Source organism: Rattus rattus, chromosome 1 (genome assembly GCF_011064425.1).
Source record: "Rattus rattus isolate New Zealand chromosome 1, Rrattus_CSIRO_v1, whole genome shotgun sequence".
In the NCBI taxonomy this organism is placed as follows: Eukaryota; Metazoa; Chordata; class Mammalia; order Rodentia; family Muridae; genus Rattus; species Rattus rattus.
The window spans coordinates 134,780,461-134,808,403 of NC_046154.1; the positions used below are offsets into that span (position 1 = coordinate 134,780,461).

General features: G+C 48.4%; 1 protein-coding gene across 1 annotated transcript in view; it reads right to left on the bottom strand.

The window, feature by feature from the left end:
* The window catches only part of Chd7 (chromodomain helicase DNA binding protein 7), a 179,208-nt gene that overhangs the window by 114,742 nt on the left and 36,523 nt on the right, over positions 1-27,943 (bottom strand). Inside the window, exon 2 of the mRNA XM_032906136.1 lies at positions 3,673-5,484. Within this exon, the coding sequence (XP_032762027.1) occupies positions 3,673-5,310 (1,638 nt within the window). The 5' untranslated portion in view covers positions 5,311-5,484. The remainder of the gene's footprint in view (positions 1-3,672; positions 5,485-27,943) is intronic.

Genomic DNA, 27,943 nt, shown 5'->3' on the forward strand with positions numbered 1-27,943 from the left:
TTTGAGAAATGTTCCCTGAAATCAAGGAAACAAAGTCAAACCACCCTAACAGCGTCTGACACTAAGATTAGTGAAGCTAACTGGTCGACCGGTAACCTGCCCATGGTGGTTTGTGTCTGGGGTTCCCACCCGGCTTTCACAAGACTGCTGCTAACATCACCGTGCTTCTACCCAGCAGGCAGAGAAACCCCTTTAGATAATGAAACGAAGGCCCCGAGGCAACGGAAGTTGCTCAAGGTAAAGGTATAGGAATGTGTGTCTCTGTTACCAAAAGCCTGCACACCGCTTTTTCTAAATACTATGCGTGGCTGGGGTCTGAGATATGAGAACTGCGTTTAGATGTCACTGAGTTTGTGCATTCTCGCCATAAAATATTTAAGGAATACAGCTTATTTTTTTTTAAAGTGTAAAAACTTGCTGGAGAGTGGGGATGGCGGCACTCCTCTAATCCCAGCACTCCTGAGGCAGAGGAAGGCAGATCTCTTGAAAGTACAAGGCCAGCCTGGTCTACAGAGTGAGTTCTAGGACTGCCAGGGCTCGGGGCTGGGAGGGCGGGGTGGATAAACTCACGAAGAGTCAACAAGCTCGTATGAATGTAGGAATTCTGTGAGCAAATTATACACTCACTTCAAACTAATGGAATAGCTTCCCTGATGGCCAGCACAACCTTGAACTAGACATCGTGTATGAAATTCAGTATGGATCTGGGAGTTCTAAAGCCAAGCACAATTAGAATGATGTCGTTGTCCAGGCTGAGTCATTCAGAAAGAGAGACTAGATCACACAAGAGCATTCTGAAATCCACAACCAACCTCTTCACATCTGGCAACATGAGTGTGTGTGTGTGTGTGTGTGTGTGTGTGTGTGTGTCTGTGTGTTTGTGTGTGTGTGTGAGTGTGTATGTGTGAGTGTGTGAGTGTGTGTGCATGTGTGTGTTTGAGTGTGGTGTGTGTGTGTGTATCTGTGTGTGTGTGCATGTGTGTGTGTGTGACTGTGTGTGTGTGTGTGTGTGTGTCTGTGTGTGTGTGTGTGTGTGTGTGTGTGTGTGTGTGTGTGTGTGTGTGTGTGTGTGTGTGTGTGTGTGTGTGTGTGTGTGTGTGAGTGTATGTGTGTGTGAGTGTATATGTGAGTGTGTGAGTGTGTATGTGCGTATATGTGTGTGAGTGTGTGTGTGTATGAGTGTGTGTGAGTATGTGTGTGTGTGTATGAATGTGTGAGTGTGTGTGAGTGTGTTGGGGGTGGGGGTGTACCTATCAGCACAAACCAGATTTACTATTTTATGTCTTAAGTGAAACTTCATAATATGCAGCCTGTCTCTTTAAAATAATAAAGTTAAATTTACATTATCTACGCATGCAATAACAGCTGTAAGGAGCCTGGGTGCCAGGAGGTCACCAACTACACCCTACAGAAGACTGGGCATTGCTGGGGTCATGTTCCCCACCTGAGCCTCTGGGGCTTCCATCCGGTCTCACTGAAGGATCAGGTTCAGAGAGGTTAAATCACTTACCCTCCATCACCAAGCTGCTTAGGGGTGAACGGGATTCAAACACCCTTCTGACTTATTCTTCAAAACAAGTGCTTGCCTCAAAGACTGAAGCGGTTACCAAGTTGAACACAAACAGGGAAGTAAATACCGAGAAAAACACAAACAGATCTGCGCCTGCAAAGAAACACCGGCTCAAATGTCTGGGCCTGCGACCTGGTAAAATGTCTGAGTTTGTCTTTTGAGATGCCTATGTAGAGAGCAGAACCCCTGGGGATTCCAGACCATAGCACACAACACTGGCCCCCATGGGGCTCAGAAGCCAGGACCACTACTCCCCTCTGAAGACTGGAAGTGATAAGAGAGCAGCTCTCCTCTGGGGGCCACCACAATATCCTCAGGGAGCCCCAACAAACTGTTTTACTGTCCACTGCTGGGATGAGAAGTCAGAAAAACAAGCACTGCTGTAAAGACACCCCTCCCCCCACCTCTTTTTTTCAAGAAGGTGTTTTCTGTGTAGCCCAGGCTGGCCTCCAACTCTCAGAGATCCACCCACTCCTGCCTGGGATTAAAGGTGCACACCACCACCTCCCAGCAAGATCCCTTCTTTACTAACACAATACTTCCCCAAAATTAGGCCGCACTGGAGGTGCCGAGGTTGGACCACCCAGGGCAGATGCGTCAGGTGTTTGTCCCTGAGTCAACAGGAAGGGGAATCTCGGAGCTGGCTCTGAAGCTGGCTCTGAGGGCAGCTGTCTTCCCGTTTCCTATCAGCCTCTGGGCACGCTGGAGGAGAGTGAGGGGAGATTCCCTGCATCCCTTACAGAAGGCTGACCACTCTGGCTCCTGGGACGTCTGCTCGGTCCCTGAGCACTGGGTGGGTACACAAGCCACCGCGGCGGTGCTCTGGAGACACTGGGTGCACCGACCGACCGCACTGAAGCTCTGACTCTGTACTGAAGTCACGTGAGGGCACGCCCCCTCCTTCACCCAGCTTCAACCTTCTCTGCCTCCAGGACCCGATCCCTGATCTCAGCTGTCTCTGCAGGCCTGGACAGCGGGTTCCCACTTCCTGCAGCTCACCTATCTTCCCAACGGTGACAGGACCGCCAGTAGTGACTCCTCATTTAAGGCCAATGCTGTGAAAGGGGATACAAGATCACAGCATCCCTCTCCCTGGCCTGAACCTTCCCCCTCAAAGCCGCTCCTCCGTGCAGAAAGCTCACCTCCAGGTGCACGCGTTTGAGGAAATCGCCTTAAAGCACAGGAGATGTCTGCAGGGATCACTTCCCTAAGGAAAGTTTTACTGGAATTTCAAGCACTCTTCCTTCACAGGTACTTCCTCTTCCGGGACATCTGTCACACAAGCACGCATGATCTTTCACTCTGTTTCGTATCCACACACAGGTCCTGGCTTCCAAAACCAATTAAGTCCACCAGGAAGCACCAGTGTGCCATATAGTTCTGACATCACCTGCTGTGACCCATCCCCCTCCCCGTCCCCCCCATGAAGACCTGCAGGCCTGGGGTGGGGGTGGGGGGATGAATATGCACTCAGAAAAAATCTACTCATACACACCCTGCTCTTCCCAGGTCAAGGCCATGAAGACCAAAACACACAGAGGGGGAGGGGAGGTTGGGAGGGAGGGGTGCCTTCATGAATATAAACTGGCAAAGATCCAACGAATCCTGTGATTCCGTCAGCGCAGGCACACAAGTCTCAAACCAACTCCTATAAACTACCATTCCCTGCCATTCCCCCACAGCTCACGGCTTAAATTCACACGCTCAACAGTCGGTAAACTAAGTACTAAAGAAACATATTTCATAGCTTCCCACAGAAGGTAAACGAAAGGAGACATAAGGGACGCTAATGCACAAACAACTACTGGAATCCAAGTTATGGTGTATTCTTCAAACAGAGAAGGGGGGTGGGGGGGAGAGTGACAAAGAATCCTTTTCTAAGGAACGGGCCTAGTCTCGGTCAAATCCGACTACGTGGCTACAGCTTTAGACCTAGCCCAACTCCCAGGACAGCGATGAAAGAACCCTCGAATGAATGAACCAGTGAGTGGGTACAGGGTGGGCAGAGGTGACCCCGAGGGAGCCCACAAAGGATAATTCTGTTAGACAGGTTAACAGCGCTGCGTTTCGCACGGACGGGCAGGCAGCCTGCGTCCCCTTACCTGACGCACAGGCACTTTCTGCGGGGTATTCTGGGGTGACGGGTGGAGTTGTGCCCAAGGCTGGTGATGGGGGTGTGGAGGTGAAGACTGGTGCAGGCCTGGGTGGGGCTGTAACGGAGGACAGGTTGGCAACTGCTGAAAGGATGGCTGCTGACCAGGGTGTTGCTGGCCGGGTATCAGTCGTTCCTGGATGGCTTGCGCATCCGCGAGGCCGACACCAGGGCAGCCATTTGGTCTCATGTGTCCGGTCAGCTCCCTGGGTGTCGAGGACATGCCCATGAACGGCCGTGGCTGCTGAATGTTTCTGGGGCCCATGTTCCTCTGTCCAATTCCCATGGCACCGGGGGGCTGGTGAGATGGCTGAGGGTGGGGCATATTTGGATAACTGCCAACGTCCATTGGTATCCCAGCACTTCCGGGTCTGACTTGTGGAGGAGGTGTGCCTGCTGGATTACTCATTGCTTTCATGGGTGACATGGGAGGTGGAGAGGCGTAAGTTCCCTGAGGCTGCGAAGGGTGCATAGTTTGTGTGTTCATTTGGTTAAGTGAGCCACTGGAGTGGATGGGCTGCTGGAGCATTAGCCCCTGACCACTGTTTGACGGGAATCCTACAGCATTGGGGTACCTTGGTACGGACTGGTTCATTGGAGTACTGTTTGTAAGGCCTAAATTTTGATTCATCCCTGTACTGTTAACTAATCCCTGATTTAGGTTACTGTAAGGATACCGAGAATACTGCCCTGAGTTGTTTACGGTAGGGGAGGGGACTGTCTGGCTCCGAGAACTAAAGTTAAGGGTTTGCGGCCTGACAGCCCCTTGTTGAGGAGGATTGGGGGAGAATCTGGGACTGTGGGCAACGGATTCTCCGTGGAGAGCAGCGGGGTGATGGTGGAACTGCTGTTGCACTGGGTGACGCAGGGAAGGTGCCATGCTGGGGCTCTGCTGGGGCATGTGCGACAAGTGGCCGCCGGGTCCTGAGGTGGCGATGAAAGGGCTTCCCTGACTGAGGCCCTCCTGACCTTGGGAAAACTGGCTCATCCTCTGCTGAGGCTGCTGCATAGAGAAATCCCCACGCGCCAGATAGCTGCCCATCTGCTGCATGTGCTGAGGGTGGCCCTGCGCCGGTGGCCCCGACGGAGCCGGCTGTGGCTGCTGTTGCTGGTAGGGGGCTCGTATCTGGTCTGGTACCTGAACAGCCCGGGGGCCCCACATGGAGCCGCCATCCACAAAAGATTGCCCGTGCCTTTCGTTCTGCATGCCGGGATAGACTCCCATCTGACCGCCACCGCTGCCTCCGTGTGGCACCTGGGGGACGGGAGGGGTGTGATACTGGGAGTGCGGAGACGCCAATCCGTTCCCGGGGGCGCTGCCCATCATTCGGTTCGGCTGATCCATCAGATGCATCTTTTGTTCGTACTGGTTATAGTGATCGAAGTGGGTCAGCTTGGTTTGATTCTGGTTAGGGGAAGGATGGTGGAGGGACGGCTGTAAGGAGGGAAAACCTTGGTCTATGGGCATCTGCTGACCCATGGGATTCACTGGGTTTTCAGGGTAGCCACATTCCCCGAGGCCTTCAAGGCCTTCGCTGAAAATATTCCCATCCTCGCCAAAAAGACTCATCATTCCTGGATCCGCCATCTTCTTCTAACACGCCGACTCCCCCCGAACACAGCTTGGGAGCTTGTCTGTGCTTCACTTCTCTGGGTGCTTGTCCTCAAAACCTATAATCCTTAACTAATCTTCTTCATGTCATTCTAAATTTCTTTAATTCTCTTGGACCCTGCAGTGCCGGGCGAAGTCTGGATATAGGTCCTGGAAGGGAGTGGGAGGTGGGAAGAGGAAGAAAAAGAAAGAAAAAGGAAGAATTAGGGACAAATACTGAAAAGCTGCCGGTATTTTACACATGTGAATTTAGTTTCCGTCAACAATACCAACCTAGGCCCCTTGCTGAGCTGTATTTTACAAATCTGGTTCACTTTAAGGGGAACTCATTAGCTTCCACCAGAAGCATTATGATCGGTTACGTGGAAAGGCAGCAAAACACTAACCTTAACCTTAAATTAGTCCATTCACCACACTTCCCCACATTCCGTTCTTGGATGGAACAGAACAAAAGGACACAACGTGAGGCGGCGGCAGCTGCCACAGCAGGCAAGCAGATGTATGAATATAGCCAGCAGCCCATCTGCAGGGCTCAAGCCCTGGCAATGCTCTACTTCCCAACAGCCGCCCTTAACCTCGCTCCCCCGAGCGGTAATCAGATGAGCGGGGAGCGTGCTCGCGCGCGCACACTCGCGGCACCGAGGACTGGGAAAAGCCCAACTTAGTTAAATTGACTGGGGGGATTATACAAATACCAAAATCAGTCATTTCGTACAAATTAGATATTTACAGCCCACATGCAACTTCGTAACGGCAACAGAAGCCATCTGACAAGAAAGCGCCCATAATGAGGTTGAGAAGCAAGCCCGAGAACGGCACAATAAATTCATAATTTCATTATACTTAATAGCAGGAATAGACAAGATTTCAGAAAGAGACTACAAGTGAGGCTTTCATTCTCCAAGAGGGCCAATTTCACTCATGGCTCTGGGCCCATCACGATCCACAGTTGTGGGGCGGGTGATAGCAGGATGGAGACACCCCGGGCTCCCTCATGCCCCACCACTGGCTGTCCTGAGGGCTAAGGACACCCCAGTGACTTCAGGGAAACTAGCTGCAGATGATGATCACTGTTCTTGTTGGTAGAGACAGAGACCTCTTCAGAAACTGGCCAAAACTGGATGGTACTTTAACAGGGGAAAAAAAAAAAGTTAAAAATATCCACCAGACCTTTTAAAAACCTGGTAGGACAAAGCAGGACACGGCAGGAGGGAGCCGGGCTAGCAGGCCCATCCCTTCACCTCCCGTGCTAACCGCACGGCTTCCCGGCTTTCTGCCTTAGCTAGAAACTGCTAGATTCGGGGTCAGATTAAAATAACCAATTTGATTCGAAGAATCCTTTAACAGCCAAAAAAACAGAAAAAGTGTTTTTGTTCACTGCTTATTGAATCGGCAACCTAATAGAGAATGAATTCACGCAAGAAAAATGCCTAAAATCTTAGACATCTTTGGAATTTAACTCACTGATTTCCTCTTATTAGCACATTAAGCATTGGATGATATTGACCCACTTGGGGCACAGAAGCACACGGAGGAAGCATTTCCAGCGATGCTCCAAGCAGACTCAGTCATGGATTCCACTGTGTATTTCTACAAGAATATGCAAATGATCAACTCTGTAAGGAGTCGCCCGTGAGACAGGTAACCCCGCTTCTACCTGCCCTGTCTTAACGCATTCATAACACGGAGGAAACTCTGTTTATGGAAATGAAAACATTCCCGCTCACTGCCACAACTACAGACAGGACACCCGAGAGGGTCTCCAGGTCTGCAGCTTTCAAGTGACAGCTGTCAGCCAACGTCAAAGGTCTCCTCGCTCTGCCACTAACTGCCATATATTTTCTGATCTACCTTCTCCAAATACAGAGGTCAGACAGGAGAGAATCAAGTACACAGGGAAGCCGTTCCTCTGAAAATGTGCTGCTTTTTTTTTTTTTTGCAAAACAACTAAAAGTACATCTCCAGTGTCGCAACAAATATTGATAAATTGAATTTTGTGCCTAACCTAAAAATTCTTAAGATGCCAGTCCTCATTGGCTCAAGGCTCACTCTCAAGGAAATAAATGTTGCAAGGGACTCGATACCAGCGTAAGCCAGCCGTGCAGCCCACTTACCACAACCACTTATATGTTCTGGAAGATGTTTCTTCATATTCCAACAGCTTCGTCTGCTGGGGCACACCGTGTGTGTGTGTGTGTGTGTGTGTGTGTGTGTGTGTGTGTGTGTGTGTGTGTGTGTGTGTGTGTGTGTGTGTGTGGGGTGGGAGGAGGGATGTCACTGCCTGGGTAGATCCTGCCCGCCTCTGCCCTGGGGTAAAGAGAGCAGAGGGTCCTGGTACCCTCTCCTTAGGACCAGGAAGCCCAGGGCATTACAGAGGCCGCTTGAAGCAGCAGCCGTGGAGTTGACCCTTGCTTTTTATCGGCTAAGGACCCAGCAGAAGAGAGAGAGACGTTGTATGGCAGGAGAGACAAAACAGAGGCTCTCTGAGAGTAATTATACCAGACACTTGGCTTTGTTCCCCTCCTTCCGGTTCCCTACTCATTCCCATTAAGAATCCACTCCCGGAGGCATGAGAAATGCCAGCATCTAGTAAGCATGTGACCCACTGCAGCTGTGACACTCAGGTGTGCCCCAGGCAGGAGTTAAAAACCTGTGACTGAAGTCTGCCATTGGTGACCGCTAGTTCTCTGGCCACCAAAGCCACCTCGTTTCTTTTCTGATGCCTCAGACCAACTGGCAGCTGTGGCAGGAATCCATAACCATGGTCCACACTTCTGATCTGAGCTAACCTAATTAATTGATTTTGGTCAATTTCATCATCATCATCATCATCATCATCATCATCATCATCATCATCATCATCTGAATGACCGCTTTCCCAAATCTCAGCTGCAACAGATGGTTTTCAGTTTTTATAACATGTTTAAAATAAAACTCCATTTTGAAGGCTTCACCCTTCTCTACGTTGCATGTCTACGTTGCCTGTGCCTATATCACTGTGCCTATATGTCACTGTGCCTATATATCGCTGTTGAGTGGGCCACAATCAAGAGTAGCAATCAGAAAAATCCGTGGCTATGCATTAAAAGCACGCTCAGGAGAGAAACAAAATTTAATAATTTAACCCTTACGAACAGTATGAAACCGGGGTGTGAACTCAAGAAGAGTTCACAAGATTCGTGCGTGCCGAGGTGAGAAGGGGGCACGAGACTGCCACCCAAGAGAACTATCAGCACCGGCAGAAGACACTCAATTCAATGCCGGTTGCAAGCAGGTCTGAGCTGGCAAGCACTTTTGGGCCTCTGCCCCACGCTCCTCTCCACAGTGGATGAAGAAAACCCTCATACAGGTTAGTGAGGCTCAGAGTCTTAGATTAACGTTTGAATGGCGAACAGTTCACCTAATGCAAAGGAAAGGGACACAGGCAGAGGTGAAGGCTCACATCGGCTCCATGGGAGCCCATGAAGCGCAGCTTCCTCACCAAACAGAAGCACATTCCTTTAAGGAGCTTTCTCCAGCAGAGTAGAAGTTGAGGAACAAGCAGGGAAGAGGACCAAGTGGGGACCGCTGGGAATTACCCCGGGGGAATCAACAGGCAGGTCTAAACAAGTAAACAGCACAAGGAGTGAGCTGAGAATGTAGCTCCGAGTAGCTCAAACAAAACCCCGGGCTCGATCCCTCATACCGCATCTTGTTTTAAATCAAAGAAGTAAAAATAGGCAGTAGGAGCAACAAACACACACGACGTCGACGAGAAGTTATGGATATTTGAGATGTAAATGAGGTCATCATAAGTCAGCTTTTATTAGATAGTGTCACATTGGTTTTCTGTTTAACGCTGTGACTTTCCCACCTCACAAAACTTAACCACATCCTAATTACCCCATGATTCTTTCTGGAAACACGATGGCTTTTGTGCACCTGCGTTTTAATGCAGTACCAAGATGCACACATTTTATCACGGGCCCAGACCAGAAACCTACCAAGGAAATGGGGTGAATTCAAAACACCTTTCGGATGCAAATATTTCCTTTAGTTCAACCACAAGGACGGCGGCAGGACCCTTCCATGAATGTTCAACACACTTTGGCAAGTATGAAGTCGTAGGGGGTTTGCCCTGAGATACTGGGGATTTCTTGGCTTCTGCTATCTCCACTCTTTCAACTTCTCTCCTTCACCTCCAAAGGTCCTGAAAAGAACTGGCAGAGGCTCTTCATGGAGGGAGGTACCCATCGGCGTTTCCCAAGGCATGCCCAGCATCTGGAACGCAGTGTCTCACCACCCTCACCACGACCCAGAGAAAGGCCACTCTCTGTCGCCAAGGAGACAGCACTATCAAGAGAGGAACGGAATCCACACGGTGATAAGTGAACACACAGAAAATAAAGGGTTCGCTGCCAGGCTTGAATTCAAGCTGGAAGTCCTAAACAGAGACCATGGGCAGCCACCTCCCCACTGGCAACGCAGCCTCCAACAGCCAACTCGGAAAGAGGAAAGTCCAGTGGGCCAAGGCTCGCCTTTGGGAAAGGCGTCTATCCAGATGGCAAACCTCGAGATAAAGGAATCAGGAAATGACTCCAAATCACAACATCATCACCAGGCGGCTTCAAATCTGCCGCCTGAACCAAGCGGCGCCCTTCCGGAACTCTCTGGCCAAGACCGCCATTTTCTTCCCTGTTAATCCTGGGCGCTGTGGATATGCTACGATTCTGCTGCCTAAGCCAGCAGCTACTAGCCACACGTTGTCTTTCTAAAAATCATTAAAATGAAAGAGAATTTAAAATGCAGTTCTGATTCTTTAAAAGCCACATGAATTCAAGTGCCCAAGAGCCACTCATCAGACGGGGCCCAGTCGCAAGGCCTGAGTCAGAGCAGAAAGTCCACGGACAAATGTGCTGCCCACCGTTCCCTGAAGGTCCGATTCAAGAAAGATCATTGTGAATAGTGACCATCTTCGTCATGAAAGTTTGTATTGGTTCGAAGGCCAGTCCCATTCCCCTGCGCTATGCTGTGTCTATTTTTCTATATGTTCATTTTAACTGTACTGTCAACCTATAAAAATCTCCTTCCTCTATTTCCATTTCTATCATTGTAGTTGGGACAGGGATAGTTCTGAGCTGAACAGGAAATTATTTAGAAAGATGGGACTTCCTTCCGAAGGCCTGCATTAGTCCAGATAATGTATTAAAAATAAACCTGGGGCTACACGTGGTGGCACACACCTTTAATCCTGGCATTCCGGAGGCAGAGGCAGGTGGATCACTGTGAGTTCAAGGTCAACCTGGTCTACTTATCCAATTCCAAGCCAGTGCTACTTACTGAGACCCTGTCTTAAGAAGGACACCAAAGAAATAGAGGAATGAATGAATGAATGAATGAATGAGTAAATAATAAGTTGGAAGACAAGGGACTGGTTATGCAACTTAGTGTAGAGTACATGCTTGGTAAATATATGACCTTGGATTTGATCCCCAGGACCACAAAGTGAGTTTTAAACTTTAACAAAGATCCCAGGGAGGCCTTTTAAAAACAAAAAACAAAAACAAAACAAAACAAAAAACAGATAATAACCAATCTTAATGATGTAAGATATCCAACACCCTGCATATACAACACTAAACCAGACAGATGGGGGCCCAACCCCAGGCAGCTTGCTGCTCTAGCAAATCCCCTCAAGGATTCTGAACTTGCTCCCCTGTCTCACGTCTGTCTGGACCTGGACCACCGCCTCCTCCTCCTCCTCCTCCTCCTCCTCCCTCAGACGGACTCTGCTACGGAGTCAGGCCTATGTGCACCGAAGGAAATGAAATCAGAAGGTGAGTCCTGGGAATGGCCAATCCTCTGCAGGCCACTGACTCTGAATCACTTCTTGCTTCTTGTGAAATCCTTAAAGACCTTCCCTTGGCTTTCAGGAGCTTGTCTACAAGTTTGGGTATGGCTGAATGCCTGCTCCATCAGATGCCCAAGTACCTCCCCACCATTATGAGCCCCCCCAAATCCAGGGACATCAAACCCTGGAAGATTAGGAACCACCCCCCTGCTCTCTCACCTGCCACATGCTCTCCGGCCCCCTTGTCCCCTCCCTGTGTGGCCTGGCTTCTTTTCCATCTAGGATTCTTGTTCTTGTTAGCACCTGTCTGAGGATGTTTCCAGACTCCCTCCCTCACTGGTATGGCTGCCTAGGCAAGGGTCACAAAGCACCATGCACTCTGCTGCCCTTCTTGTTTCCCTCACTCTTCCTAGAGATTAGAGTCTAGCCCTTTGAATTGGGGTCTGAGGACGGACAGACGAGACCATCCGACCTCAGCCAGCTTTGCAAAATACAGTCTCAGAGCATCCCTCACCCCCATTCCCACCCTCGGCCCGGCACGTGAAATCTGCATATGAATGTTGGGACACTCAGCTCTCAGACTAGGAGTCTTTCCTCCAAAGCAGCATGGAGGGCCACTCAAAGTGAGAACAAACAATAACAAGTGACACTTGTTCCAGGAAGCCAAGCAAGTGATACAATGACAGAGCCTTTAAAGGAAAAGGTTCTGGTATCTGCAAATGACCAACAACGATGACTTCACCCAAAAAAAGTTTCAACAGTTGTTCTTAGTGGTGGATTTGAATATTTAATAGGTTATGAGCAGTGGACATCTCAGGGTAGGGAGGGTTACAATATGTCCGCCTGCTTACTGATCATTTTGTTAAGGGAAAAAAAAAATTCAGTTAACAAGGGTCTAGTGCCACGTTACATAATGTACTATTTCACAGGTTTCTTGCTGAAACCTTTCAGTTATTTCTACATCTAACCTTGAGATAACTGGATATTCTAAACTGCCTCTCAGATGAAAATCTCCCAACCCCCATTAGCTGAGAACTAGTAATTGCTTTAAAGGTAACAATCAAATAGCACCGAGCTAACAACTTAAGACGTTGGAGGCCCCTGGGGCATTTTTTCCTAAATGATAAAATAAAATAACAAAAACACCAGCACTCCCCCACCCCCCATCACAATGCCCTGTCCCCAGGTTGTACCAGTCTGGTATAAAATCAGAAATTACATCCTTTGGAGAAAGGCAAAGGCCTTCACACTTCAGCTTGGCATTCACTGTTACCCCCACCCCCACCCCTCCACTCCCCGCTCCCCCACCCCCAACCCCACCCCACCCCAGAGAACTGCCAGCTCCTTGAAAACAGCGTGAGCCTGAGCCAGGGCAGCACCCTGGCCTCTGTTAGCCCAGAGGCTGTGCATCTCCTACCCATGCTAATGAAACAAATCCAGCATGGTCTTCCTGCTGCATGCAGCTTAGCATGGCCCTGCGGAAGACTGTCACACCGTCTAATAACATCTCGGCTTCAAGATTAAGCGTCACGAGAGTCCCCTATATACACTACGGTAGGATGTCCTTGTACACAGACGAGATGTGTATCTAACTTTAGACGCTATCCTGAGTAACTTTAACCGACTTTAGATTATAACCGTAGCACAGAAGATGGACGAGCAAAGTGGCAGATCCAGAAATGCAAGACTAACGTATAAATTTTCTAAAGCTTCCTGATGGCCAGTCTTACTTAATGCTATAAAATACCCTGGGATATTATGAACGAAGAGGGCTGATGACACCACGTTTGTCCGGCCTAATGAAAAATAACATTGGAGAATCCTTTTCAACTCCTCTTTTTATCTATTTTGACCTACTGACTTCCTGTATGCACACCCACCAGAGTGCTAAGCCTGACAGCAAATGGACAAAAAACATTAGAGCCAGGGAACAGATACCTTGGGCCACCCTCTGTCCGGGTTCCCAGGCATCCCAGACTACTAAGGGCACACACAGACCAGGGCAAGATGCTGCTGTGGGAAATGGCTTACTTTGTACAGCTGAACCAGCCACTTGCAATGGACATTTCCCGAAACGCTGAAAGGCACCCTTTCTGTCAAAGTTCAGAGGGTGTTTCAAAGTGTATTCAATTGGGCTAGAGAGGTGGGGATGTGTTTGGTTGGTTGGTCCCACACACCACACACACACACACACACACACACACACACACACCCCAGAGGACCTGGCTTCAATTCCTAGAACCCACACAGTGCCTCAGAATGATCTGTAACTCCAGTTTCAAGAGATCCGACACACCCTCTTCTGGCCCCCGTGGAAACCAGACACATATATGGAACACAGACATCTATGCAAGCAAAACACCCATACACATAAAATAAGTTTGAAAACGTAAGTGCACTGAATACTACCTTGTTCAAAGGGCAACATCAGGAATCATTAAAGGCAATTTCTGATCTCTTAGTGTCTCGGTCAATGTTCAACTGCTGTGACGAGGCACCATGACCAAAAAGCAGGTTGGAGAGAAAAGGGTTTATTTGTCTTACACTCCCATACCATAATCCACCACTGTAGGAAGCCAAGACAGGAACTCGCATCGGGCAGGAACCTGGAGGCAGGAACTGCAGACGCTGTGGAGGAGGATGCTTATTGGCTTCTCCCCATGGCTTGCTCATCTTGCTTTATCTGACAGAACCCAAGACCACCACCCAGGGATGACACCACGCACAAAGGGTTGGCCCTCCCTCATCAATCACTAATTAAGAAAACGCCCCACAGGCTTGCCTGCAGACCAATCTCATGGAGGCAATTTCTCAATCAAGGTTTCCTCCTCTCAGATGACTACAGTTTGTGTCAAGTTGAAATAAATCCACCCAGCGTAACTAGCCATCGAGATCCTTCATCCCATTTAAGGGGGGGGGGGGACCCTTTAGGCAACATTACAGATGAAAACAATTTGTTCTCTTTGCTAGATCAGCATCATATAGAGGAGGGCGGCCTTGTCCACACTTGGGCACAATGGCAAGTAAGATCCACAGGACGGGTAAAGGTGGAGGTTCCTCGGTGAGCTGGATGACTTTCTAGGACTGGCTGATGCCTTAGGCACCAGGCTAATGCAAAAGAGAAAAGCGTAGGGATCGTTTAAGATCAGATTTCCAGAGAAGCGAGCGGTCTGACGACAGACCGACTCGGGAAGGAGGGCTGAAATGTTTGAGGAGCACCTTACATGCTTTTGGCAGCTGCGGGGAACCTCGGGTGGTTACACCCACGGCAAGAGCGACGACAGAAAGCACAGCTACACATTCAATAAGGGGAGTGCTCAATTCTTACCTCAAATAAGCTGTGTTGACAAAGTGAGAGGGAATTAAGGCTGTAACACACAGCAAATGGTTTCAGGCTCAGTATTTCATAATCACTTCGAAATTTAAAAAAGTTGCAACTTAACACCTACTCTTACTACACACAAGTACATTCTAGGATAATCAAAACTGTCAGCTTCATCAACCCACTTGATGTGTCTTTAGGCCAATTCAAGGCTTTGCTCACCTTGGTATGTGATTAAGAAAAGCTTTGTCTGCACCGGGCGCGGTGGCACAAGCCTTTAGTCCCAGCACTCGGGGGGCAGAGGCAGGCGGATCTCTGTGAGTTTGAGGTCAGCCTGGTCTGTAAGATGAACCCAGACAGGGCTCTGTTATACACATTTTTAACTTCATAGTTTCCATTGTCTACAGCCAAGGTTCAATCTTTTGGGTTTCCGGCGCAGAAAAATGAATTTTATACATTTTTAGCAAGTAGGCAAATTTGTTCATAAGCTAACGCAGATTCTTCTTGTTGAGCTGCATTTTGTAACAAACTCTCTTATTACTTCTTTACATTGCCACGTTATTTTGAAAGTTGGCTGTGAAGTCATGAGTCTGCTCCATCTCAATTGCCCTGAAAAATCACCTAGCAAGCCACTTCTCACTCTGTGCTGTGGTGCGTGTGCGTGCCTGCGTGCGTGCGTGGGCGGACACACTATTACTAAAACAGAAGGTGCTACTGTAACATTTGAAAAGAACTCTTCCTCTCCAATGTCTACAATGTGTTCGTTTCCATCCCCTATTAGTTTGTTAAGGACACCTTAGGTTGGCAATAAGACACAGCTCACTGTGAGAGGAGTTTTGTGCAGTGATACAAGCTGCTATCAGACAGGAGCATGGCTGTAACGAGTTGAGGCCACCTGGGAAGTCTTATAGTTACATTTGGTACTGGGCTTAATCAAAAATTACATGAAGAACCAGCCACCAACTTGACCTCAAAATATAGTCTTTACTAAGACCTCAGACAGCTGCACACCCATTTCTAAGATTTTATCAAACTATATACATCGGTGCTAAATAATGACTGCTATTAAAATTCTGTTATCTCAGTAATGACATTTATAGCATATCCCACCCATGTACAAACATCTCAAGTTCAATGTCTGTGATATCTATGAACATAGAAAATTCTCCACCTCATGCCCATTTCCCAGAGGTTATTTTCAAAGGTTTTACTATAAAACAAATCCCAAAGAGGTCAACTGGGGAGCTGGAGAGATGGCTCAGTGGTTAAGAGCACTGGTTGGATTAATTTTATAAAACATCCTTCCAGAAGATCCAGGTTCAAATCCCAACACCTATATGACAGTTGTCAACTGTCTGTAACTCCAGTTCCAGAGGGTCTGACACCTGCACACAGACACACATGCAGACAAAACACCAGTGCACATAAAATAAGTAAATGAATAAATCGTTTTTTAAAAGTTCAGCCGAGTGGGATATGACGGCGTATTCCTTTAAACCTCACTCAGGAGACGGGGGAAAGAACATCTCTGAGTTTGAGAACAGCCTGGTCTAGCAAGTTCCAAAACAACCGGGGCTATGTAGTGAGATCTGTCTCAGACAGGCAGATGGAGAGAGAAAAAAAAGGAATATATTTAAAGATTTTTTCACTATTTACTTGGTTTAATGCCAATCAAAACCAGTGGCAGTAGCAAACGGATCTCAGATTTTCTTCTGTTTGGTGGGTGGGTTGGTTGGTTGGGTTTGGTTTTGAAACAGTGTTTCTGTGTGTAGTCCTGGTTCTCCTGGAATTCTACCCCCTACCTGATCCTAAAACTCCACCAAGAGACAGCTTCTGGCAAAATTCATAAAATACCACTTGGTACTTGGAATTGTCTAGACCGCCAGTGCCCAGATAACTTGTACTCAGTACACGCAAGCTCGGTAATCACTACAGTCCGACCTCGCGAGGTCATGCGCCACCTTTGCAGAATGAAAGCAAGATTTCTGTTTCCTTACCCACGATGGAATCCTCTCCGTTCTTGCTATTGATCTCTGGATTATGCCCCTTTTAAGGTTAAGCCATGACTACCGGCTCTGTTTTGATATTTCCTCCATTACAAACTATTTCAATATCCCCTGCTGTGTCTCTAAATATGCCCTGTGTCCCCCGTGCGTGCGTGCGTGGGCACACTATGGAAGGGTTGAGCATGCCATCTCTCAGTGCCAGGCTCAGAGCCCAAGAAGCGACTGCAGATTCTGCCCTCTTAGAACATCTCCGCATATTACTAGCACCTAGCTTTTTTCAGCACCAAAGAGCACAGAAGAGGCCTGGGCTGTGCTGACTACTTAAGGCTTTCCTCACACAGAGGCATAAACTGAAGAGGGAAGTACGACGTCCATGTTTCCGCCAATCCTGCGTCATTCAGAAGAACCGCACACTCCACCACCTTTCCAATGTATGCTTGTGTAATGACCTCCGCGGGCCTTCCCAAACCCGAGGAGGAGAGGGAGCGTAGCTGGAGTGTTTCCCACCCATGGGGCCAAAGAAACCAGCAACCTTCCACCCACGTTCTGAGGCACCGCAAAGGGGGAAGGGAGGGCAGGGGCTAGTCAAGCACCCTTCCAACTGAGCTATTAAAGAAATGTAAAACCTCAGGCTCTTCTGTCACATGGGCTCCACCCAGAGCTTAGCAGTCACATAGGTGGGGCTCATGAACTAAGTGGAGGAAACACAGAGCTTTTTCATCATGGTGTAAAATTCACAGACAAGAGCTGAGAGGTCAGGGCATGAGTGTGCAAAGCTCACAGTTTGATGCTTGACACCAAAGGATACCAAAAGAAATGTATCAGTAATGTCAGTTTAGAAGCCTACCTGAGCCAGGCCCAAAGTGTATATAGGATGATGGCCAAGCCAGGGATCGGAAGAAGCCACCAGACTAACACTCTACCCTGTGCAGAAGGCAACAGAGCACACTCGGATGTCCAAACAGACGTCAGAAAGGCTTCTGGGGTCCCAGAGCGGGAAGGCCCTATAATTCTTCCTTAATTCAAGAAGCCGTGCCAAGGCCTTGAGTACATTTGTAGACAAAAAGGACTTCAGAAGGGATCAAGGTGCTAAAATGTGGAGCAGAGATTAGGGAGAGTAGGACTTAATGTGAGACAAGAGCCAGGAGGGTCATCTTGACTCTTAGAAGACCTTAAAGAGGAGATGGGACAGCCATGAGCCCTGGCCTTGGGATAACACAGGGCCCAGAATGGCAACTGGCATTCTGGCCTGGATGAGTGACCGGCTAGCATCACTCACTGGACAGTGGAGCATACAGGAAAGGCTGGATTTGTGTGGGTAGGAAGAGAGGTGTGAGGCAAATTCCCTGGGTTCTCCTGAAAGCAGGGAAACATGGGCTCCAGGGAAGAAGGAGATTGTTCCAAGAGCAAAGGGGAAAAGAAGGCTCACCAAAAACTAGTATTTGTCTATTCAAAGGCAGCCATGACCTTGGGATGTTTCTTCACCCTCTACGGGCCTCAGTATAAACGGAAATGATAACAGTATTTACTTCCGAAGAATTGGGAGAACCAGATGCATTAGTGTTTGCAAACGCGACAATGCCCAGCTTTTGTTAAGTATTAAAAGCCTTGTTTGGTAACACGTATTAACACATGCCAACACAGACACAAATGGAGAGAAGGCAGAAGAAGGACAGGAAGGGAGAGTGCAGGGCAGAAACCAGCCAAAAGGCTGGTACACAGCTGGCACGGTGAACTCACAAAGAAGCAGATGTGCTCTGTTTAGAGAGACTGTAGACCAGGCATGGTGGTACTGTCTGTAATCCCAGGACTCAAGACAGCCATGAGGATCTGAGTTCAAGGCCAGCTTCGACTATGTCAGTGAGTTTGATGACCATTTGTGCTGAGAGAATTTGTCTTGAAAAGGCAGGTGGAGGGGAGGGCAAAAGAGTGGGAAGAGGAGGGGAAAGGAGACAAAACCCTTGAGCTGCACAGAAGGCAGGCTACCTGCTCCCCAAGCACCTTCTTTGTTTTGTAAAGTGCTAGTACCACAGCCTGCCTCTAAGTCCTGACAAAATCAGACAGTGTGAGAGGCACTTACACAGGATACAGCGCATAACAGCAGTCGGTATAATCCAGCGCTTCTGTGCGTTCACCTGAGAAAACTGAATTGTTTGTTTAATGTATTTTTATTTTATGGATATGGGTGTTTTCCTTGCGTGAGTGTGTGCATGGCTGCGTACACTTGTGTGTGACGACTGCTCCCCTCAACTGGGGTTACAAATGCTTGTGAGCTGTCACGTGGGTGCTGGTAACCAAACCAGGATCCCGCAGCCACTGGGGCTAGTGCTTGACCTCTTCACCCCGGTTGGGGTTTGAATAAGCTTGCCCCAGGGGATGGGACTCTTAGCAGGTGTGGCCTTGTTGGAATAGGTGTGGCCCTGTTGGAGGAAGGGTGTCACTGTCGGGGTGGGCAATGAGAGCCTCCTCCTAACCATGTGGGAGCCTGTCTTCTCCTGGTGGCTTCCAGATGAAGATGTAGAACTCAGCTCCTCCTGCACCATGCCTGCCTGGACACTGCCATGCTCTCACCTTGATGATAAGGGACTGAACCTCTGAACCTGTAAGCCAGCCCCTATTGAATGTCCTTCTAAGAGTTACCCTGGTCCTGGTGCCTGTTCACAGAAGCAAAACCCCAAGACAACCCCTAAGCTGAAAATTGTAAACACGCAAAATGTGTCAATCTGGCTCTATGGCCTTGATCCATCGTTACAGCCTCTCGGCCTCCAGGTCCTCGGGTCCGGACTGCAGAAGGTAGAGAAAGCACCATTCTAATACTGATAGACTTGCTTTGTTTTGAAGCAGGGTCTGTCTCTGTAGCCCTGGCTGTCCTAGAACTTGTTATGCAGACCAGGTTGGCCTCCACAGAGATCCACCTGCTCCTCGGCCCCGGGAGTGCAGGATTACAGGTGAATGCCACCATGCCCGCCACCATGCCTGACTAACCTGCCTGGGGTTGTGATGAAAATACTCAGACAGCAATGAGATACTTCTAAAATCCACACCATTAAATACTTTTTCAAGAAATAGCAACTTTAGGAAACAAAGATAAACTGATGGGGTGGGGATTTAGCTGTGGTAGAGCACTTGCCTACAAGCCCAAGGCCCTAGGTTGTCCCCAGCTCGAAAAAAAAAAAAAATGTGTGTGATAAAAAGTGACTACACAATCAGATCAAATGCATATTATACAGTTCAATGAAGCTTCAGTCAATGGGGTTTCGGGGGGTTTTTTTTGTTGTTTTTGCTATGTTTTGTATGTGTGTATGGTGTGTGTGACGTGTTTGTGTGGGGGGGTGTGATGTGTATGGTGTGTGTGTGATGTGTATGATGTCTGTGTGTATGTGTGTGTGTATGTATGTATGTATGTATGTATGTATGTATGCATGGTGCATGTGATATGTGTATGGTATGTGTGTATGATATGTGTATGATGTGTATATATGTGTGTGATGTGTGTGTATGGTGTGTGATGTGTGTGTATGTATGTATGTGTGTATGTATGCATGGTACATGTGTTATGTGTATGGTATGTGTGTATGATATGTGTATGATGTGTATATATGTGTGTGATGTGTTTGTATGATGTGTATGTATATGGGTGATGTCTTTTTGTTGTTTTTGCTATTGTGTATGTGTGTATGGTGTGTGTGAAGTGTGTGTGTGTGTGTGTGTGTGATATGTATGTGAATGTGTGATGTGTGGGTATGGAGTGCGTGTGATGTGTGTGATGTGTATGTATATGGGTGATGTGTTTGTATGGTGTGTGATGTGTGTGTGATGTATATGTGAATGTGTGTGTTGTGTGTATGGGGTGTGTGTATGAGAAAGTATGTACATGTGTGCGTGGGGGGATGGCAATCAGAAGGCCTCGGAAGTAGAAACTGTTAGCTCCCCTGTGGGCGTAGTTCCTCTGCAAAAGCAGTAAGCACTCTTTTCTTAACTGCGGAGCCACCTTCTCCACGCCTGAAGCTTCAGTAGGTAAAATTACTGAAGTTCTAGCAATGTCACTGTCCTTCCTGCCCAGAAGCATATCAGCTTTACTAGACATACTGTGTACTGCTGGGAAAAGTAAACGTCTCAGATATACTTCCTTAAGACCCCATGATGAGGCCCCTGAGTGACCCCGTGCCCCGGGCACATACAGAAGGGGAAGTGTGCCATGGGCACTGTGAGCAGAGGTACCTGAGACAGCGGGGCCAACTGAAGCACAGTCCAACTAGAGTGAACACACGTGGGCTCCCAGCCATGGCCCTCTCTCTCCACGGTCACCAGAAACACAAGCTGCTATCCTTGGGTTCAGATGAGAAGTCAGGGGCCAGAACACACCTACTCCATACCTTGTGATGTTCCAACGAGAGCCATATCCTAAATGCATTTGACCTACTTCCCATTAATTGGCTAAAAATATCCTTACCGACAAGTGAACTCTGCGATTTCCTTTTTGAATAAACAAAGAAGGTAAATGTCACCAGGGAAGCCATGGAGATGATCTGGACACTTACCCCTGAGAATACTCAAAACAATAAAATAGGACTAAATTTCTACGTGGTTGTCTTGATGGTCTCCTTGGAGCACTCTGTCAGAATCCCTGACTGTGCAGCTCTTAGAGACAGCTCTCGGCGGGAAAACAGGGAATCCCACCCCCAAGCCACCCTTCACATCGCCATCTACAATCTTACTGTCACGGGAGATTCTAACCGGTATCCTAACATCCCCATCTCTAAGCACCTCCCATCAGTGTGTCTCCTCACATCTGGAATCTAGAGCCTGCTTCTGAGGTCACATTTCAGGGTCTGGGTACTGGAACCCACAGTTCCCTCCCTGGAGAGGGGAGGGCAGCAGTCCTGGGAAGTGTGGCCTGCAGACTGGGAGCCCCCTGTAGGGCGGCTCCTACCAGTTTTTATCCTCCGCACTCACTGGCAGTGACTAAGATGAAGCAGGGGGTGAACATCTGTGGAGGGAATAGAAGATCATAGTCCTTGGTGCTGGAGAGATGACTCAGAAGGGTACCCATTGCTCTCAGAGGACCAGGATTCGGCTCCCAGCACCCCCACGGTGGCTCGAACTCTAATACCCCGTAATGGTGTATACAGGCGCTGGGCACACATGTGGTACATATACAGGCACTCAGGCAAAGCACTCATACATTAAAAAGACAATAGTCTTTTTCAATAAAATTCACCCAACCTTAGCTTCTAGCATGTGAGACAGAAAGGCAGGTAGGGAGTCTCGCAGTACCAGACCAGCACAGATCATACAGCATCCATCCCGAGGCAGAGGCTGAGTCGGCTCCCATCATTTGACAGAGCTAACTAAGAGCCAACGGACCCCTTCCAACACGGGTCCGTGATTTAACGCCAGCATTTTCTCATCTTTGGTTTTGACCGACTGTTGCCAAAAGTTGAGTTTATACATGTTAAAGTTCATTGATGAAATCATTGCCTCTCACAGATTAATGTTGTCCGATTGTGACATCTCCTCCACACTTTAGAGGAGCTTAAAATAGTCATCCGGAGACGCGAAGTCACAGCTGGTGGGGCTGGGAGAAGGGCAGCACCTAGAACCCAGGGAGGCCATGCTGCAAGGCTCTGACCCACATGAATCAGCAGCTGCCCTGTGTCCTAGCCAGCATTCTGTTGTCTCTACCAAAAGGCTGCTTGGAAGTGACTTCATGCAACGTCACGGCGCCACTAACAGAACACCTTGCACACAGCTGGCACTCTGCAAATATTAGCTGTTCTCTCCCCTGTCCTGGACCAGCCTTGTTTGACAGTGTTCACGCCCAGGTTAGTCCCATAAACATGCAAGGTACCAATACAGGCTCAGGAGATGTAAGCGTCTTTACCAGGGCTTAGAACTCTTACGGTGCACTGAGAATCAAACACCGGGATAGGGAGAGACCTCAGTCCACAAAGTGTGTGTCTCACAAGGATGAGGACCTGAATTCAATCCCCAGCACCCACACTTTTTTGGGGGGGGAGGGGAAGAGCGCCAGTGGCCTGCTCCCCGGAGAAGTGGGTGGGGAAAAAGTGAGAACCCTATATCAAACATGATACTTTGCAATGCCAGAGCCTGGGTTACCCAGCCTGGGTTACCCAGAAGAGACAAGAAGCTGCAGGGCAGGCCATCCTCCCCACATAGAACAGCTATAACCTTTGTGAAGGGAAGCCAATGCCCCTCAAACCTGCAAACAGAGACCATGAAAGACTAAGAACTCAACCTTATGAAGAAACAGTGAAAAGGTGCTGAGTTTAAGGCCACCCATTAGTCAGTAAAAACATAGGAAACTATCCCAGTCCTGACTCATGGACCAGAGCTCACTCCCCAAGGGATGGACACACTGCGATAATCCCCTCCACCCCCCACCCCGAAATGCTAAATCGTATATCCACACTTCTCAGATTGGCAATCAGAGCTTCTCAGACTAAACAAGCATATTGACATACAACTGCAAAAAGGCTGACATTTTGAGGCCATCCAATCTTGAAGTAGTTTATGGGAAGGCACTCTCTGCAGCCAGCTTCTAAACAAAGGGGCTTCTGACAACCTTCTACCCACTGGCAGAGACTGGATGCAGCACCATTTCTCCAACGTCACTGGTTCCAGGAAGTAGCATCCGTTCTAATAATTTCTGGAGTGTTGAGTCTTCGGTGCTGTGAGAAGTTTTTTCCCCTTAACCTGCAATGCACTCACGTCCTTGAGTAACCCGGGGGTGCTCCACACCTGCCCTCCTCTAGACTTGCAACCCTCTAGTGGCTGTCAGAAGCCATTTGGTTCTGACCAAGAAGGAGACCACGTGACTGAGGGCAACCTGCCTTCTAAGAGCGCCATTGTCACTTGAAGGAAAGTGACTGACAAACTATGGGTCTGCAGACTTAAGTGTTTGGCAGGCGTTACAGAAACGAACGAAATAATCTGTCACTTCAAGGAAAACAATTGACAGCTCTGTTTGCCAATGATAAAATTTGAGCATTCAAGCAAAAATCAAAATTTTGGAAAACCGGTATCTACTGCCATGAACCTGACAGTTTTCCAATAGCTTTTTAAAGACTTTTCTGGTTTTCAAAATACAGCATAATGAAGTGACTGTGTTTGAATGCTTTATACAATTCATTGAACTCGTATTTCCCAAACAAGTGATGAATAATTCTACAAACCAGAACGGATTTACACACATACACACACACACACACACACACACACACACACGGATCTGGAGAAATGGACCAGTGGTTAAAAGTAATTGTTGCTTTTCCAGAGGACCCAGGTTTGCTTCATAGCACTGAAATTGCCATTTACAACTGTCTATAACTCTAGTTCGAAAGGATCCCAGTCCCTCTTCTGGCTTTCACCAGCACACATGCACACAGGCACAACACTCATACATGTAAAAAAATTCAAATTCAAATTCAAAACACATTCAAAATGCATGAGCCAGCAAGGGTTGGTGACCCCAAGCACAGAATAACACTGAACGAATTTGGTGTTCACGTTGCAACTAAACCTTTAAGAAACTGCCCCTCAGACAGACTTTCATCTTCTGTTAGTTTGGCATAACAGCAAATTATCCATAATGCCCACTCTACTCCATTCCACCGGACATGGAATGGCTGAGCCAGGCACAGAGTTTGAGGCCAGGACTTCAAGACCAGCCTAGGCAAAACAGTGAGGTCCCTGTCTCAAAAAAAAAAAAAGTTTTCAATTTTAAAAGTCCTTTCTTGGGCTAGAGAGATGGCTCAGCAGTTAAGAGCACTGTCTACTCTTCTAGAGGTCCTGGGTTCAATTCCCAGAAACCCCATGGTGGCTGGCAACCACCTGAAGTGGGAATCTGATGCCCTCTTCTGATGTTTCTGAAGACAGCAACAGTGTAGTCACATACATAAAATAAATAAATCTAAAACAAACAAACAAACAAAAACCTACTCTAAAAAAACAAAGAACAAAAAAACTGTCCTTTCTTTATAAAGCCATATTTGGTTCACGTTCTTTAACCAAAACATCAGATCACAACAAAGCAAATGCAGAAGTGTCTCTGAGATCTGGTCTCCCAGCCAAGAACACGATGCCGCGCGATCTCGTTTGTTTTAGCTCAACATTTGTTTTGGAAGAAGATTATTTGTCACAAAATGTATTTATTTGGGGAATTTACAATTTGATACAACTGATACAATTTAGAAAATAACTTCTTTTTGTAAGCTATCTAAAACAGTTAATGGCACTGGACATTTTAAAATTAGTTCGGGAGTTTGTAAAATTTCAAGGGGTAATGTCTGAAACCTTGTGAACCTGATAAATATCAATAGAGAAGAGTCACAGAAGCTCTGTGGGATTTAAGAGTACACAGTGGGCTTAAGACATTCACTGAAGACCAAAGGTACTCAATGACCAGAGTCATTAGTGACTGATAGCATTCCTCAAACTGTACTTGTCTAAGTGTATACATACATACATACATACAGACACACACATACACACACTCTCTCTCTCTCTCTCTCTCTCTCTCTCTCTCTCTCTCTCTCTCTCTCTCTCTCTCTCTCTCTTAGAACATAAAACCCTTTAGGTGTGACAAAACGAAATCTTCTTGAGCATAATGCCTGCCTCCCCAGAAGCAGGACTACAGGGTCCTTAACTTCCAACCCACAGTCACAAAGACACCCAAACATTCCTGACACAAGAAAATCCAAATACAGAGCCGCCTTCTGTGATCTAGGCTGCCAGGTCAATAGGCAGACTTTGAAAAGAAGGTGGAGTAAGGTGTAGGGAGAGGGAAGCAGGAAGTCCTCAGAGTGGAGAGGGAGGAAGGAGCTCGGAGTCCTGGGTGTGGAGAGAGAGAAGCCCAGAGTTCTGGCGGCCTGTGAAGCAGTAGCCCGTGAAGAATGGAAGGAGGACCCCTTTTGGCTTGTGGTTTACACTAGAATGCGTCAGTGCTCACACGTTCTTCCTCTCCGGCGGAGAATGATGCATACTCCCTGCCCCACCAGACTGCTTTGTGTGGAAAGCAAAGGAGGCTCCAATGTACCTCTTCCTGCTTCCCTTTGTAACAAGCCTACGAGGTGAACTAAATAGTATCCGATACAAACCGCTCCTGCAGCTGGGTGGTAAAAATATCCCTACCTGTATTCTGAGCTGTTGCCTGAACCTCTTCAACGGACTACCTGGCATGGCGCTCTCCCACGTGTCATGGGGCACCTGCAGCATCGGCACCAGTGGGAACTGTTCCTGAGTCGTGACTGCACCCGCCCACCCATGCTGCCTAAATCTGAAACGCAGCCCGTGTTGCCGAAGCAGTTTGATGCTTGAACCACTGGCCTAGAAACAACAATGCCTGAGGCAGGCACCCATCTGCCCTGGTGCTGTCTCCAACGAACCTGTGCCAGGGCTCCACACAGGGACCGGCCGGAACAGAGACAGCCTCCTCTCGCTGTCAGTGGAGCGCAGGCTGGTTAAGGTCAAGGTGCTGAGGGGGTCAGTTTCATTCTGAGGCAGCCATCCATTGTGTGAGCTCACGTGGCCTCTTCTAAGCCAAGAGAAAGAATGCTCTCTTTCTAACCTTAAAGGATGCCATCGTCCTGGATCACATTTTACTTTTAGTGCGTTATTAAGAGTTTGTCTCCCCACTGGGGTGAGGGTGGGGGAATGGATGCTAAGACAGTCGTTAGCATACGAATCAGGAGGGACGTACAACTGAGTGCCTGATGCTAAACCATACGCTCAGGTCATCTGCCATGGTAGCTGCTGCTGGTCCAGGACCTCGACTGCAGAGCCTGTGACACAGAAAGAGCGGGACCCTCTTTGCAGAGGAGCAACTGCCAAGGGAATTCCAGAGCTGAGGGGAATCCAAAGCAGCTAGACAGCTGCGGGATCCCCACAGGCAAAATGGGAGAACAACTTCTAAGGTGTGACTGCCTCGTGGGAACTAGACAGGTAGCATTCGGAGGCCTATCACGAAACACGAGTCCATTTAATCCTCATCACCCACCCCCATTACAGGAACGGGGACTGAGAACTCAGGGCTGAGGAGCAAAGGTGATACCCCCGCCCCCCTCCAAGACTGCTGTCAGAAGCAGAGCCTTAACCCACTCTCTTCCCAGTCGGACGGCCTGCCCTTCAGTCAGATGGCGATTACAGATGCTGGGTGATGGGATAGAGAGCATAGGTCTGAAGAACCACAAAAGGCAAGAAGTGCTTGGAACAGTTCTCAGTTTCCCCCACGTCAAAAGTAAACAGACAAGTGTAAGTGCACCCCGGGGGCTGCAGTGCAGGGGCTCTGGTCTGAACCTGGGTGCTGGGGAGGCACCTGGCTGGGGAGATTCTCTGAGGTATGGTGTAGAAGGGCATGAATGGGATGAGACAGTTGGAAGTCAGTGTTCCGGAAGACAGAGAAAGAGCTGGGAGCCCCACAGGACAGTTAATGCTAAGAGCCCATCTTGAGGGAGGGCTGAGGGAGGCTGAGGCAAAGACATTCCATGATGCCTGGGGAGACCAGGTCTTAGACATAGTTTCAGCAGGAGAACTGGCTAGGCTACAAAGAGATAAAAAGCAGAGGCCCAGTGTGCGAGCTACCGCTGAGGACTGGCAAGAAAAGGCCATGTGGTCCACGGGTAGGATAGAAGCCTAGCAGGTCTACTCTATATACTGGGTGTTAGGGGCAAAGCAAGATTCTAAGTGGAGGGTATGGCTTCACTGGTAGCACATGGCTGCATTGTATGCACAAAGTTTTGGATTCCATCCCTAATACCAAGTGCATGGGAGAGTGGGGGAAGCCCAGACTGCTGATTTCAAGGGAGTGTCCCCCCCCCTTACATCTCCGCTGTTCTTTGTTCTAAAGCATAGTGTCACCATGCACAGAAAGAGAAACGCAGGCTAAGGGGGACCTCAGAAAGGCTTGTCTGTGCCTGGGCTCCCTAATCTGGACTGGGCTACTGCCCTGCCAGAGAAGCAGTTCTTTTGACTACACGGAAGCCAGACATCCCAGGGGCCTCTGCGTACTGGAACCTTCACTGATGGAGCTGCTGTCTGATTCCACAGATGCACACAACTGCAAGGACAGCTTTGGCTCACCCATCCCTATTAATCAAAAGAGCACTCCAAATAGACGGCTACACGCTAATCTCTCTTGGGAAGCAGTCCTGTCACCATGGCTGCTGGTGGTTTTAACACTATGTGCCCGTAAGGAGCTGATTCTGACTGGTCCACCTCTTGCTGATCAGGAACCATGTTCCAGCCTCCCTCCCACCTTGAAAAAATCAATGTTTCAGAATCCTGTCTTGACTGGTGGCCAGCAGAACGGCACCTGGGGTCCCTTTTGCTGTCTGTCACAGGCCTTCAATCACCCCCTCAATACCCCAGCTCTCTAGGAATATTACAGATCTCGCCACAGCTCCCCAGCCTCATCTCCAGCTTCCCTCACCC